The following is a 16,387-nucleotide window of genomic DNA, read 5'->3' on the forward strand; positions in this document are numbered from 1 at the left end:
GCATTAACCCACTTCTTCAGATGCAGTGCAGTGGCTCCTCACATGCAGACTTTGTATGCAAGAGCTCTTTTAAAAAATAACACGATAGGGGCCATCAAATGCGGGAAGCACCGGGTGCGAAGTGGTTATCTTAAATGGAAGGCTGGTTTTTTTTTTTAAAAAATTAAGTGACAAGATCGTTCACTAATTTTGTTAAGCACCTGTAATGGATGAGGTGTTGTAGGGTTTTGAAAAATGGATTAAAATCCTAAATCGTTGTTCAGTTTGGGGTGGGGTAGTGTAAATTTTGGATAAATCCCAATTCAGGCAATGGCCTCTCCCTCTGAAGTCTGACTCTATGGCCTCTACCGCACACGCAGAATAATGCGTTTTCAAACCACTTTCACAACTGTTTGCAAGTGGATTTTGCTATTCCACACAGCTTCAAAGAGCATTGAAAGCAGTTTGAAAGTGCATTATTCTGCATGTGTGGAAGGACTCTGAATCCCATCGACTCTCCACTTCACAAGAAACCATTTCATTAAATTATCAACTTATCTCCAGGAATCACTTATTAAAAGTAGTCTTGCTCTCCCTTATTAGTGTGATACTCAAGATAATGACCTTTTCCTTGGAATTAATCCAAAATAATTTTCTCTTCCCTCCATTATTTTCTTGTAATATTTATACCATGTCTCACACTAGCATCTCTAAGTGGTTTACAAAGGTTAAAGAACAAGTAATACCACAGTAAAACTTCATGAATAAAATGTAACAATAAAAACAGCAATAAGAATCACATTAAAATACATCCCCCCCCATTGTAGAGAGTTTCCAGGGAGGCTAACTAAATGATCTCAGAATAACTAGACATCTCTGCCAGGCATATAAAAAGTATGCCAAAAGAGTTGGAAAGTGCTTTGGAGTTATAATAAAGCTTTGGAGTTATAATAAAGTGGTAAACAGCCTATTGTTTGAAATGGATGACCCATGCTAGCCTGATCTCACCAAACGACTGGATTGGCCTTGGTTGGGTGGGACGCCACCAAGGAGGACCTCAGTTGAAATGCAGAGTCAGGTAATGGCAAAGCACCTGTCCCTTGCCTTTAACGCCCTACAGGGTCAACATGAGCCCATTGCAACCAGTCAGTCTGTGTTAAGCATTGAGATCAAGATCATTTGGGAAATGAAATAAAAATTAACATTTTCCACTATAAACAGAAGTTTTGTGGAACTTTGAAGTCTATTTTATTCTAGCACAAGCTTTTGTGGACAAGAATCCACTCCAATATTATCTGAAGACATGGACTCTTGTGGATATTTATACCGGAACAATTTTTTGTCACTTTCAAGATGTCCCAGGGTTCCTGTTTATTTTTACAGCAACAGACAGGTGATTCCCTCTCTGGAAATATTTTTCCCCTTGGGGAATCATAGGGCACTTTCACACATACAGAATAATGCACTTTCAACCCATTTCCATAATTGTTTGCCAGTGGATTTTGCTATTCTGCACAGTAAAATCCATCTGCAAAGTGCATTGAAAGTGGATTGAAAGTGCATTATTCTGCATGTGCCTGTAGTGCCCATAAAGATAATTTTTTTCCCTCAGACTAAATGTGGACCATTGTGGGTTTTTAAGGTACGGTTGGCACTAAAGGTCATAACGTTATGTCAGTAAATTACATCGACTACATCTTAGGTAGCATGTGTAAATGACGCAGAGGTTTTGCTCCAGTTTATTTATTTTTATTTATTTATTTATTCGATTTGATAAACCGCCCTACCCCCGGAGTTTGGCATCCGATTGGGCATTGAGGGAGGTAGAAATTCGAACAACATTGTCCTGTAATCATCCACTTTCTGGGTTTTCACCTGGTTTGCTTGATTTGACATAATTATCATGTTTGCATGTCTGATGATGGCGAGATGCCTGTTTTTGAAGATCCCAACAGCAGCAATGACTTTTTCCTTATCTTTCCGTTCCTACTTGCAGCAGCTATTCTCTCCTCTGCCCCACACAACCAAAGACCTTTTTAAGGCTAGAAAACAAATTTCAGTAGTTAAATTGGTGGTGGAGAAATGTGCCCTCACAGCCGATTTATGGCAACACCTTGGGATTTTCAAGCCAAGAGATTTGCAGAGGTAGTTTGTCATTGCCTGCCTCTGTGTAGCCACCTTGGTATTCCTTGGTGGTCTCTCATCTAGGTACTAACCAGGGCCAAACCTGCATAGCTTCCAAGATCTGGTAAGATCTGGCTAGCCTGGCCTATCTAGGTCAGGTATCTTGAGTACTACAGTGTTATAACACTATAGTGATATACAGCAACAATTTACTACCTTTCATAAGGCTTTGGTACTTTCTGTTGTGGAGATATACCTTTGCCCTCTTGTGGTGGAAAGTGCCCCCAAGTCACAGCTGACTTATTGTGACCTCATAGGGTTTTCAAGGCAAGAGAAGTACAGTGGTAATTTGCCATTGGCTGCCTCTGTGTAGGATGAGAGAGTTCTGAGAGAACTGTGACTGGCCCAAAGTCACCCAGCAGGCTTCATGTGGAGTAGTGGAGAATCGAACTCAGTTCTCCACATTAGAGTCTGCCGCTGTTAATAACCATTACACCATGCTGGCTTCTTTATAGCCACAGCTAAAAGGGTTAGAGCTGTCAGTCAGTCAGTTTTATTACGGCCATTAGGCCAGCAAAAAAGAGAAAAGAAGAACAAGAAGAAGAAAGAACAATAAACAAAAGAGAAAAATCGAATTTGTACAGAAATCCACGGTATAAGTCTATAAACAAAAAATATCATCAGCTTATAGCATTATTGCGGTCACCATCATGTGGTCTGGCTCTTGGTCCTAACATGATTCTTCGCTTATTATGTGCCAGCATACAGAATTTAGCTACCTGCCGAGATATAAAAGAAACTCAGTCTTCAAGTAACATTCTCACAAGAACTGAATCGGAATTAGCTATAGTTAAATTTCTGTATTGAATGAACAATGGATGAATTAAAGCCTCCCTTTCCCTTTTATGGAGTTCACAATGCAATAGAATATGTAATACAGAGTCCACTTCCCGTGAGTTACAAATACATAATCTCCTATACCGTGGGATTTTTTGAAATCTGCCCATTAGATTAGTTGATGGAAAAGCGTCAAAATGGGCCCTAGAAAAGGTCCAGCGGCATTTTGTAGATGTTATGTTGGACAGGTAAGGGGCAGCCAAGGGTTAGAGCTGCGGTTCGCAACCTGTAGGTCACGACCCCTTTGGGGGTCGAACGACCCTTTCACAGGGGTCGCCTAAGACTCTCTGCATCAGTGTTCTCCATCTGTAAAATGGATACATGTTAGGGTTGGGGGTCACCACAACATGAGGAACTGTATTAAAGGGTCGCGGCATTAGGAAGGTTGAGAACCACTGGGTTAGAGGGTTGCTTTTTTGGTCTGAAAAAGCCATGGTGGGGAACAAATGGCAGTTGATGTAGGAAAACATACACAAGTATCCCCACAGTTTGTGTCCAGCTAGTCCAAGAAGTAAGCCATTTTGTGTATTAAAGACTAAAGAGAAGAAAAGTGGAATTTGAAGTTATGTAGGTTTCAGTGAGCCCATGCAGAGGAAACTGAAGGTGGTTGAATGTGAAAAGGTCAGGAAAGCAGCAGTGAATTAATGTGTACTCATTCGACTGATTTCAAAGGTTTTGTCAGAAATTACCTCTTCTCATTTGTTTTTTTTTTTTCAAGGTGAGAACCATAGAAGGAAACTGTTTGAAATTAAATTTAAAAACCCCAAATCCCTTTCTTTAGGGATGCAAGTGTGCTTTGCAAACTTGAAAGGTTTTCTTGAGACGGATACCAAAAGGAAAATTTTGTGTCTTGTTGGGTCGTCATTGTCTCCAGGATAAGCTCAGCAGCTTGGAATTTAATCTTCAGAGCACCAAGTTCCTTCCCACTTTCCTCCAACGGCCGCTCGTGTGATGCTGCTCGTTGCTGATAAAAACCATGCAAGTGCACAAATACTTAGCAGGCAGCTAATAGCATTTTTTCTGTTACTGAAAATATAACATTTTACGTTTGTTATAAGGATGCTTTTCTTATTAATGCTGTTTTGTTTTTAGACACTGCAAAGTATGCCTCAGGATTGACAAAAAAGCTGCAATTTTTTTACTTCATAGAAGCTTCTACAACTTTCCCCCACTACATTACTTTCCTCACCATTAAGTGCTTATTAACGTGTTTAATTTTGCAATATTGAGGAGAACGGTTCTAGATGGCTGCCGCATGGAGAAGGCTGACTGACTGAGGGCGTTTTCCCACTTACCTTAAGCCCCGTGCTACTCTCCTCAAGTAGCGCGGGGTCCCCCAGCACTCCCCACTACAGGGGCTGCAACAGCACAGCTGCCCCAACGCTGCCGCTGTCGCGGCCCCTCAGCGTGCGTAATTCCTGGCGCCTTTTGAAACGGTGCCTTTTGATGACCCCACACAGAGCGCAGGGTTGTGGGGAAGCCCGGGAGCGCGCTAGGAATGGCGCACGCTGGGAGTTGTGCGCAGCAACCTTTGGACCAAAGTAAGTGGGGAAACGCCCAGAGCTCCGGGAAATAAAGTTCAGTTTAGTTTAGTGCAGTGATTAAGGCCCTTTCCCCACTTCAAAAGTGAAAGCGGAGGGGACCCCTGCTCAGTGTTCGGTGTGTGGTTTAAAAAGGTGTACTTCCGACCAGGATCCGACATGACGCGCGCTGAGGGGTGGGAGGAGCGGCAGAATCGGGGTGACTGCGTTGTCGCTGCTGGTGTAGTGGGGAGTGCTGCAGGACCCCGCGGTATTTGCCGTGAGGAGCATGTATCTAATGGTGGGTGGGGAATCGACCTAAGTTAGTGAGTTAGTAAGTAAGCCAAGTTAGTGAAAAGCAGAGGTAGGTAGACTTAGGTGTTTCTGGTTGTGTGTTACCAGGCCTCCAGGAATCGTGGGCAGTGGTAGAAGCTGAAACAGGGCGGCTCCCAGTATTTTACATGTAGAAAGAAAATAGTTTTCGTTTGCCTTCGTTGCCTGCGCCTGCTTCTGTTTTCTGACTGAGAACAAGCAGATTATTTCTGTTTCTGTCTGTAAACTCTGAGTGATAGCGGGGGTGAACTGGAAAGCTTTCAGGCTTTCAGAAAATGGAGCACAGAAGCCGTCTCTGCCTCCCTTGACTGCTCCAGCCGTGCTTCGGCTCTGTTCCCTTGAGAACTCTGTTGGACTTCTGGTGGGGGCAGTGGCTGGTCCTCCCTGCTATCGTTGGTGCCGCCTGTGAATTTTGTTAAGACTTTTAAAGTTCTTTAGGTTTACCTGAGTGACGTGGTTTTTTGTAGACTGAGTAATACGCTGAGATTATTCTGTTCAATTGCTGATGAAATTTGTGATGGTACTATTGGCTTTTGTGATTGTTTGGTCATGTATGTGGGTCTGATTACCAGATACTGGTGTCCTGAGTTTCAGCCAGCCATCTATCTGGCACTGTATCCACAACTGCCTGGTGGGGTGGCAGTCAGCCAGGCAAAGGGTGGTGTTCAGATCTTGTATTTAAAAAGTGGGTGCCTGGAACTGGGTGGCAGACAGCAACAAGCTAGCCCTAACTTTTCTTTTGTGTTGATTGGTTTAGGGTTTGAGATAGTTGTTTTCCTAATTCATATGTGGAGCGGTCGCCCAGTCAGGATCTGGGGTGGGGTCCGGGATCCCTGTGGTGGTAGGCCAGGGCAGGCCTGGGGTAGTTTTGGGTTGTATTATAAACGTAGGATGAGATGCAAGAATGCTCTCTCTCTGTCTAGCCTATGCCCTATCCCATGACATGCAGGTGGTGGAGTGGGACTAGACCCTGCTCCATTGCTGATGTTGATAAATTCCAGGTCTATCAAAAACTCTCAGAACTAAGACTACAGTTCTGAGAGATTTTCTCAAGGAACAGCAGATAAGAACATAAGAACATAAGAACAAGCCAGCTGGATCAGACCAAAGTCCATCTAGTCCAGCTCTCTGCTACTCGCAGTGGCCCACCAGGTGCCTTTGGGAGCTCACATGTAGGATGTGAACGCAATGGCCTTCTGCGGCTGTTGCTCCCGATCACCTGGTCTGTTAAGGCATTTGCAATCTCAGATCAAAGAGGATCAAGATTGGTAGCCATAAATCGACTTCTCCATAAATCTGTCCAAGCCCCTTTTAAAACTATCCAGGTTAGTGGCCATCACCACCTCCTGTGGCAGCATATTCCAAACACCAATCACACATTGCGTGGAGAAGTGTTTCCTTTTATTAGTCCTAATTCTTCCCCCCAGCATTTTCAATGAATGTCCCCTGGTTCTAGTATTGTGAGAAAGAGAGAAAAATGTCTCTCTGTCAACATTTTCTACCCCATGCATAATTTTGTAGACTTCAATCATATCCCCGCTCAGCCGCCTCCTCTCCAAACTAAAGAGTCCCAAACGCTGCAGCCTCTCCTCAAAGGAAGGTCCTCCAGTCCCTCAATCATCCTTGTTGCCCTTCTCTGCACTTTTTCTATCTCCTCAATATCCTTTTTGAGATGCGGCGACCAGACTGGACACAGTACTCCAAGTGCGGTCGCACCACTGCTTTATATAAGGGCATGACAATCTTTGCAATTTTATTCTCAATTCCTTTTCTAATGAACCCCCGCATAGAGTTTGCCTTTTTTACAGCTGCCATGCATTGAGTTGACATTCCCATGGAACTATCAACTAAGACGCCTAAATCCCTTTCCTGGTCTGTGACTGATAGCACTGACCCCTGTAGCGTGTATGTGAAGTTTGGATTTTTTGCCCCTATGTGCATCACTTTACATTTTGCTACATTGAACTGCATTTGCCATTTCTGAGCCCACTCATCTAATTTATCAAGGTCCGCTTGGAGCTCTTCGCAATCCTTTGTGGTTCTCACCACCCTACATAATTTGGTATCATCTGCAAACTTGGCCACCACGCTACCCACCCCAACTTCCAGGTCAAGTAGGGGTGAACTTGGCCTGAATCAGAGCCCTGGGTGAGGGAGGGGAAACAGTAGCCCTCAATGAACTCACCCCACCGGGCTCTGTGGTTATTCATAATCGGAAAAGGAAATCAGCAAAAATCGTTCTTTCCCCTCAACCTTGAGCAGAGAGGGAGCTTACCGTGACAACCTAAACAGTGACAACCTTCTAATTTCATGGGGAGTCAGTCCTACCTGAGATTCTCTCATCGTTTCCAGGGATCCTTTGAATTTGGGTGGGAGTAAGTGGGGGTAGGGTTGGAAAGAGATAAAGGGTAGTTCCATTCTGTGTGGCTGGATACAACCCAGCATCTGTAATAAATGTGCTTTTTAAAAAAAGATGCTGGAATTGGCTAAGGTGTATTTACCACATTTCTAGTGATTTATTGAAAAAGTTTAGATCTGGACTTTCAGGGTTTAACCCCCCCCCCCCCAAAATCTAGGGCAGTCCATGGAATAAACCACAATAAAACAGTGGTTCATGTTTGTGGTAAACATATTAGTAGTTTAACTGCAACATGTGTTGAAAATATCGCCACTTAACACATGGCTTGCTTGTCTTGGCATGAATGCTATTTGGCTGGGAGAGTCCAGATTTTTTTTCAGTCCCATACATATTTGTTCCCCTACTCCAGTTCCTCTAGCAGCCAGTCACTCCCCACACCACAAGGAGGTGTTGAGTTTATTTAGGCAAGCCTATTGTCATCAGATCTCAGGAGCTAAGCAGGGTCCGCTCTGGTTAGTACTTGAATGGGAGACTACCAAGGAAGTCCAGATTTGCTATTTAGAAGCAGGTCATGGTGGATCACCATAGCTGGAACTCGATGGCATTTCCCACCAACATTTGACTTATCAGTTTGCAGATATAATGGTACATCAACATATCAATCACCAGTAAAAAATGCTTTAAAAATCACCCCCAATAGTGTGGCAGAAGAAGAAGAGTTTGGATTTATAACCCCCCTTTCTCTTCTGTAAGGAGACTCAAAGGGGCTTACAATCTCCTTTCCCTCCCCCCCCCCCACAACAAACACCCTGTAAGGTGGGTGGGGCTGAGAGAGCTCCAAAGAACTGTGACTAGCCCAAGGTCACCCAGCTGGCGTGTGTGGGAGTGCACAGGCTTATTTGAATTCCCCTGATAAGCCTCCACAGCTCAAGTGCAAATGCCTTACCATACCAGGTGCTCGGGAGCAGCAGCAGCAGCAGCAGAAGGCCATTGCTTTCACAGTCTGCATGTGAGTTCCCAAAGGCATCTGGTGGGCCACTGCGAGTAGCAGAGTGCTGGACTAGATGGACTATGATCCAGCGGGCTCTTTCTTATGCTCTTATGCACACTCTGTTTCATTGTGCAAGATTTGCCAAGATCAGAATGACCCAACCCATCATTGCTTCACTCCTATACAATCATTTAACTGATGCTCTTAGGATTCCTTTAATCTTAGATAATCTTGATCCTTACTTTTGTGAAAGCGTAGCAAAATATCTTTTAAAGACTATAGACGCAATGCTAGATGGATATTAAGCATTAGATTGCTATCACCATAACAACAACAATGTTGCTCACTTTAACTATTTGCTACAGTTATACAGTGCCTACCTCTGCCAGCAACCTTTGGGTTCACGGTCACCCAAATAACCTGTGGGTGATTCATTGAGAGATGCCGTAGTTTTGTTATTGATTGCCAGATGGAGTGACAACTGAAGGCTGTGACAACCTATGGGAGTCAAATCAATTGTTTGCCCATTTCCTTGCCCCCTATCCCTTGTTCTGTGTTAGGTGCCACTCTAACAAACTCTGTGTTTTATAGTGGAGTGTTGATATTGTATGCTGTTGTGATGCCTGGGCTCTGTTGGTGGGTTTTCAGTCTGGTCTGTGGAGAGGTGTATAGGAATGGCACTTTTGATGAGTCCATTTGGACTAAACCATTGATAAGACTCTGAATGGCTGCTGTATCTATCTGTTTTTTATGGACAATTGTTTTATTGTATTTTGGAATGCCAATAAAGGCTTGTCTATCTGTCTATCTATCTTATGCTCTTATGTTCAAGTGGCAGATAAGGGGAATCAAACCCGGTTCCTCCAGATTAGAGTGCACCTGCTCTTAACCACTACGCCACTGCTGCTCCTAGAAGAAGAATGACTGCCCCTAAACTAGGCAGGAGAATCATGGGAAAACTCATCATATGGAAGCCTCGTTGCCAGGGTTACTGCATCAATAATGGGGAAACCATAGGAAAGAGTTGTGTATATCCATAGCTTTGTGAAATGTTGGGTATAATATTATTTCAAAATGTTAGTATATTATTGGTTGACACATGTGATTTTGTCTCTTATTTTTCCAGCTGAGACATGAAGAGAAGCTCTCAGTGTGCAGCAAGCTGTCCTACGCCATTGGAGGGGCTCCAAACCAAGTTGCCAGCAGCGCCACAGCCTTTTTCCTGCAAATCTATCTCTTAGACATTGCTCAGGTAACTTGCAATTCATGAAGCATGGAACTGTCTCAGCATGCTACAGCCACTACATAGAGCACATTTTTGCCAGTTCTTGCCTTTCTGCTTGCTGTTCAGATAATTCCACTTGTCAACATTTTTCTTTGTTCTTCAACATCTTTTTTAAAAAGCCATGGAAACACTTGAAGAAGTTATTATGAGCCCTCTTTTTTAACCAGTCTAATCACTACATTTTGATTCTGCCTTTCTTCCAAGCTGCTCAGATTGCAAAGGCTTTTTGGGGTGTTGTGTGGTTTCCTCTGAAGATGCCAGCCACAGCAAATGTGAACCTCTGAAGATGCCAGCCACAGATGCAGGCGAAATCATCAGGAAAAAATGCTAATGAAACGTGGCCTTATAGCCCGGAAACCACACAATACCTCAGTGATTCCAACCGTGAAAGCCTTCAACAATACAGAGACTTTTTGCTTTTCAGTAAGTCATTTGTGGTGTTTCTCTTTTGGGTGGAATGGGAAATAAAATTGTTGCATTATCATTTTCATTGTATCACGGACTGTGGTGCTCTGCTGCAAACTCCAATCTCTGTTACACATGTACTCATGAGGGGTAGCTGCTATTCTCTGTAAATATTCTCCCTGGTTCCTTGGGAGCTGTGTTGCCTATGAGGTTGCCTGCCACAGTGTTTGAGGTACCCATGTCATAGGTGGGAAATTTTACCATGCATTTCCTTGTATGGGAATAAATATGGATAAAACAGCAGTAACCACACTAGTACAAGAACACATAAATGGAGATTGATGGGATCCATATTTCCTGTTGCACTTTTGCAAATCACTAACCTCCTGGATTTCCCTGCCTAGACAGGGAAGTCTCAGACGTGAATGGTTACAATAGTGCAATATCCAATAATGTGTGGATCTCTGGCACATTGGGAAGACAGGGGGCTTACAGTGTTTCTCTAGGGCCCTTTCTGCACATGCAGAATAATGCACTTTCAATCCACTTTCAATGCACTTTGCAGCTGGATTTTACTATGTGGAATAGCAAAATCCACTTGCAAACAATTGTGAAAGTGGATTGAAAGTGCATTATCCTGCATGTACAGAAGGGGCCTAAGATGTTAAAATTCATAACTAACCCACTGAGGTAATATTTTCATATCTAAATTATGCAGGTTACACTTTCATTCTTTAAATAAATATTTGCTAGCTTTCCAGCAAGCTATGATGTATGTGGGTCCCCATGGGAATTTGCAGCCGTATTGCAACTGTGAGTTCCCAGTGAGAACTCCATTTCAAAGCTCGGCAGGGCCCAATTCGGATTAGGACTTTGAGGCAGGGTGAAAGGCAGGAGGCCCTTCCCCACACAGCCCTGATCCGAATTGGGCTTGTTATCTTGTGTAAAAATGTGTTTTTTGCTGGCTTAAATTAAGGATAAATTTGAATACTTTCTGTGAAGCTGCGTAATGGCTACAGTGGATATTTGTATTCTCTCAGGTGATGAAAGTACAGGAAAGTAAAGCATCTTGTGGTCAGAAGTGTTTGGAAATCTGTTAAATTCTCTTCAAAGATCAGCAACTCCCTACCACAGTGGTGTGGGAAGCAATCATGCTGCTGAGATGAATGCATGAGTCAAGTCCTCAAATACTATGTACCAGGAATTCTTAAACCTTTGAGATGGCTTGCCTTTTGCAGATTGCCATATTTGTGTAGTTGGCGTGGGAGGTTGCCTGAAAGGCTTCAGAATTAAAATTTCTTCAGTGCTTTAGCTGAGCTGTATGTTCCTGTCAAATAATTGGTGAAAACAGAGGTTTGAATAATAGTTTCTTGACAAGCAATATTTCAGCAACAAGACTGTGCAAAAAGTAGCAATGCCTACTTGCTAGCAAGCGACTCTTAAAGCTGCGAAGGAATGTGGATGGATCTGGGTTTTAATTCTACATGTGTTGCTCTACTTCTTTCTGGAAAGACTTTAACTATCCTCCCAATTTTGTTGTTATTTCACAGACCACCAGCAAGTTCTTCACAGGGAACCCGTTTATGGATGTCTCTGCCCCAAAGCTGGCTGCAAATATATTTCTAATTTGCCATTGTAATAAGGTGGAATATCAGGGAGGTATCCGTTTGAAAGCTGTCTTGATTATATTCTAAGAAAAGAATAGAAAGAAATTTAAATAAATATGTATATAACAACACATGCTGGGCATTAAAGGCTGTCAAACAGGAACAAATGAGCCAAAGTATAGCCTGGAATCAACTAGCTGATTTTAAAAAATACTTACTCACAATACCCAATAATAACATTCTTGCCATATTTTAATGCATTGAAATCTGGTTCGTTGGAAGTGATTGTGTGCCGTTTAATTGTCACAGAAGCATTGCATAAAGCGGGTTGTGCTCTTTGCTCTTTCAGATCACTCCATTTCATGCCTCTCTGGTGCTGTCTGTCGGGAAAGCCTGTGGAGCGATTGCAGATCCCATTGCTGGCTTTTTCATTAGCAAAAGCAAATGGACCAAAATTGGCCGACTCATGCCTTGGTAAGCAGAATGGCCCTTTGGTTTGGTTTATTTTTTACTTACAGCTTGCATTTTCTTTGTGTTCAGTGAGGATGCGTGCTCCCTAAAAAGGACTTCTCCCCAACTTTTTAATCCCCTTTTTGGAGTTTTGCAGCTTTTTTATAACCATCGAAAAAACACCGAGGAACTAAGACCTCTAAAAGAACGAGGTCATGATCTAGCACAAAGTTAGGAGTGGGTGCAACCCCACACTCTGCTCGGTGAGGCTTGTTCCCAGATAACAACCCGATTGAAAAGTAGGGACTGAACCCATCACTGGAGGTGACGTAGGGCCACCTTGGTGGATTTGCCCTACCTGGGCACTTGTCCCGGCAGAGGGCTGGATCCACTGGTGGGTGACTGTTGGGTGGGTGAATGTTGCACCAACATTCCTCTGCCCCTGCTGTTACTGCAGGCATAGCAGAGGTGTGGCTGGGGGAGGGACTGATTTTGCCCCAGGCATCATTTTCCCCCACTACACCTCTGTCTCACAGACTAAAAGCAGTACAGCTTTACAGCTAATTCTGAGCACAGTTTCAGAGTACAGATCAAAAAATCTGTGCGGTGGGGCCATATGTAGGGAAATTTCTATTGCTTTTTGATTTAATCCATTTTTATTCAAGTTCTCTGGGAAATATCATTATGATCTGCTATTCTGTTAGATGATACATTTCATTTTCTGAATTTTTTGTTCGTTGCTATTTTCAATAAATAAATAAATGTTTCACTTTGTGTACTTGTGTGTCGATTTCTCAATAAAACCTTCCTGCACACAATGTCAATTTTCCAGTTGTTTGCTTTTCACCTTTTGGGGTTTTTTCCAGAATGTATTATTTCTATATTCTCTTATCTTCAATAGATCTTCTAGTGTGTATTAATTATTCCATTTGGAAGGGTTCCTTGATAATTCATCAGATTTTTTTCCACCTCTGTATATCATGACTATCTTAATTATCAGCTTCGTTTAACTAATTTCATTATTTGTATGCAGGAACAAAACCTATTGCAACAATGTAATTAAATACCCATAGAATCCATAGCATTCTTTGTTACAACTGCGTCCATCAATTCTGAGTATTGATTTTTCTCCAGTCCTAATTTCTTAATGGTTTTCTAAAACAATATATGTTAAAGCTTAAGGAAATAAATAAATAAAATAAAATCATAGTGCTGACAGAATTCAAGTTTCTCATTCAGAATTCAGTTTCAAAGAAGAGATCTTTGCTTCTTCTTCTGTCCCCTTACATTTCTCAGCATTCCAAAAACACTGCCTCTTACAGACGTGGAGTAGGATGTGATATGCAAGCCAGTAGCCAGAAGAGAAAACTGACAGAAATCCTCCTTGTACTCTGTTCATTCATTGTTTTGTTCATTTTTTATTTGAAATAATTGTATTGTGGGGAAAAAGCCCACTCAATTCATGGTTCATGAGACATCTTATAAAGCAAATATACAATTAAATTCATGAAAAGTACATGAGGAATAAGACACAATCAGCTGCAGTGGCCAACAGCATGTCCATTATAAAAATAATGTCTCAAAGTTTTCACTCGGCCGAGCCAGAGGTAATGTGGTGGGTCATGAGGTATGTGTTCTACAAGCCTCTTTCTGTTGACTCTTGCCCTAGACCAGTGGTGGCGAACCTATGGCACGGGTGCCAGAGGTGGCACTCAGAGCCCTCTTTGTGGGCACTTGAGCTGTCGCCCCAGTTTGGGCACTTGGCAGTGGCATAGTGCCAAGGGGGTGAGGGGTGCGCAACATACTGGGCGCGCGCCCCTGCGAGGATGTGGCAAGGGTGTTCCAGGGGCAAGGCAGGGGTGTTTCGGGACATTCCGGGGCATTCCAGGGCACAGCAGGGGCGTGGAAGGGGCACAGGGTGCACTCATGCCCCAGGTGCAGTTTCCCCTCACTCTGCCCCTGGCACTCAGTCTCTAAAAGGTTCGCCACCACTGCCCTAGACTGCATCTCTGTGGGCGGAGACAGATAGAGAATGCCCTCTGCTGGAAGATCTTAATTAGTAGGCAGTAGGTTACCAGCTTCCTGTTGGGAGACGCCTGGAGATTTTTGTGTTGGAGCCTGAGAAAGGCAGGGTTTGGGGAGGGCCCTCAGTGATTTAGGGCTGTCAGCAATGCAATTAAGGATAATGATTTCGGTTTCGGCCCTCAGCTAAAAGCCTGGCGGAACAACTCTGCCTTGCAGGCCCTGCGGAATTGCATTAAATCCCACAGGGCCCTGATGTTAGGTGGCAGAGCATTCCACCAGGTACGAGCCAGAGCTGAAAAAGCCCTGGCCCTGGTCGAGGCCAGTCTGATACTAGCAGGACCGTGGACCACCAGTTGCTGACTCCAGATTCACTTGCGGAACGTTTGGCGTAATGCGGTTTTGGAGATATGCGGGTCCCAGGTTTTTTGTTTTTGTTTTGCAGTTCATTACTACAAAAAAAAAGAATGACAGGAACAGAGTGCAAATGGGATGATGGGAAAGTATTATGCAGATAAGTAGAGTTTTGAAGGAATTAAGCTGAGTTGTCTGTTCATTCAAATTTTTGTATCCATGGTCATCTAATTACATTGTGTGGCAGCAGCTTTACAAGAACACTAGAAAATTCTGTCGCTAGAGGTCATGCTCTGGGGAATTAGTTGCATCTGTTCATCATGCTTAAAATATAAAGCTCTTGGCTTTCCCCCAGCTTGTCTGAAATGCAGTTTGTCATCTCTAAATATCATTTTATTTTTAAGAGCCATGTTTAAACGCTGAAGAGCTAATTTGTGTTTTCCTGGAGTCACTGTAATTAACATAGATAAATGCAGATTTGGGCTCAGTATCATAAACCATGGGGTGGACTAAAAAGGGGCATACTAAGGTTAAGGCGGTACAGAGATCTCATCTCTTGCATAGTTGTTCTTGTACATCTAAAAACTTAGTAACAGTACATTAATTCAGGTCTCCTAAAGAGCCATAAAGCTGATTGGATGACTCTGAGCTAGCCTGTCTCTCTGTCTCTTTCCCCTCCCCAACTTACCTCAGAGGCTAGTTCAGCGATTCCTTTTCCTAACCAGGGTTCCAAGGTACCCTGGGGTGCCGTGAACATGTCCCAAGGGTACTGCGCAGTGGTGGGATCCAAAAATTTTAGTAACAGGTTCCCATGGTGGTGGGATTCAAACAGTAGCGTAGCGCCAATGGGACTGGGCGGGGTATGACGGGGGCGTGGCCGGGCATTCCGGGGGCGGGGCATTAATACTTTCTCAGTTACTGTAAAAAACTCTTACTATAAAAAAAAAAGTTCCTAATTTCCAGCTGGTATCTTTCTGTCCATAATTTAAACTCATTATAGCAAGTCCTATCGTCTACTGCCAACAGAAACAACTACTTCTCCTCTAATTGACTGTCTCTCGAATACTTAATACTTTCAAATACTTAATTTTGTTTCTAGAACTCAAAAGAAGGATACTTTCCTTAAACAAGGAACTTTACCATATTTCTGAAACATGTTTTTAAAACAGCCCAACAGGGAGAATTATCCCGTTTTCTACCTTCGCTAACCAGTCACATAGGAAACAACAGGACTTTATGATTTTTGGACCTAATGGAATTTCTAATGGAAAAGCAGACCCAATTAGTAACCCCCTCTCGGCACACACAGGGCCTGCTGCAAGGTTGGCAGCCACTCCCCCCCCCCAACCCCGTGCTTCTCTTCACCCTGGGAGGCGAAGGTGGGGGGAGGATGGCAGGGATACTGTGAGATATGAAGAGTGAGGTCAAGGGTACCATGACATTGAAAAAGTTGGAAAACACTGAGCTAGTTTTAGGGATGCATGAGGGGAAAGAATCAAAGAAGAGCGGACTATCAATGCATTAATATGTGCAAAAGATGAATCTATGAATAGAGGCAAAAATGTAACAGACTGTAGTTGTTTGAATCTCATGAGGTAGATGCCGAATTTCACATGATCAGGAGATTTTCAGGTACTCCCTACTCTCTCTGTGTGAAATAATCACAAGGACTGTATAATTTCATCACTATACCAAAGTCTAAAGCTATTTTCGATAGAACTCTTTCTCTCCATGTAGTGACACATGCATTTGTGATGAAAATCTATACGATTCGCCTTCCAAACTGTGGAGGTGTTTTTCTTTTCCCCCAGTCGCTAAGATTAAGTGAGGGGAGGTGGGAATTAGAAAGTTGTCATAACAATTGTCCCATTGTTTGATATCTGAAGTGGCTTAACATTTAGCTTTTGATGTGGTGGGTGCCCTTGCAATTCCATCTGCAGGCTGTCCCCAGAGCCTCCAATTAATTTTTGTAAACTACAAGTTTCATGTACTCAAGTGTGTGATTGGCATCAAAAGAACACACACCCCACCCTGCCCCCCAACACACACTTTGTTCTGGTT

General features: G+C 43.2%; 1 protein-coding gene across 5 annotated transcripts in view; it reads left to right on the forward strand.

The window, feature by feature from the left end:
- MFSD2B (major facilitator superfamily domain containing 2B) overlaps positions 1-16,387 on the forward strand; it is a 66,575-nt gene that overhangs the window by 16,648 nt on the left and 33,540 nt on the right. For 4 of the 5 annotated variants that reach the window (XM_048499268.1, XM_048499239.1, XM_048499259.1 and 1 more), the window contains exons 2-4: positions 9,330-9,455; positions 11,444-11,536; positions 11,850-11,974. In XM_048499268.1, the coding sequence (XP_048355225.1) occupies positions 11,477-11,536; positions 11,850-11,974 (185 nt within the window). In that variant the 5' untranslated portion in view covers positions 9,330-9,455; positions 11,444-11,476. The remainder of the gene's footprint in view (positions 1-9,329; positions 9,456-11,443; positions 11,537-11,849; positions 11,975-16,387) is intronic. The other variant, XM_048499250.1, reaches the window with a different exon arrangement.

The sequence above is a fragment of the Sphaerodactylus townsendi genome, linkage group LG01 (genome assembly GCF_021028975.2).
Source record: "Sphaerodactylus townsendi isolate TG3544 linkage group LG01, MPM_Stown_v2.3, whole genome shotgun sequence".
NCBI classification, from domain to species: Eukaryota; Metazoa; Chordata; class Lepidosauria; order Squamata; family Sphaerodactylidae; genus Sphaerodactylus; species Sphaerodactylus townsendi.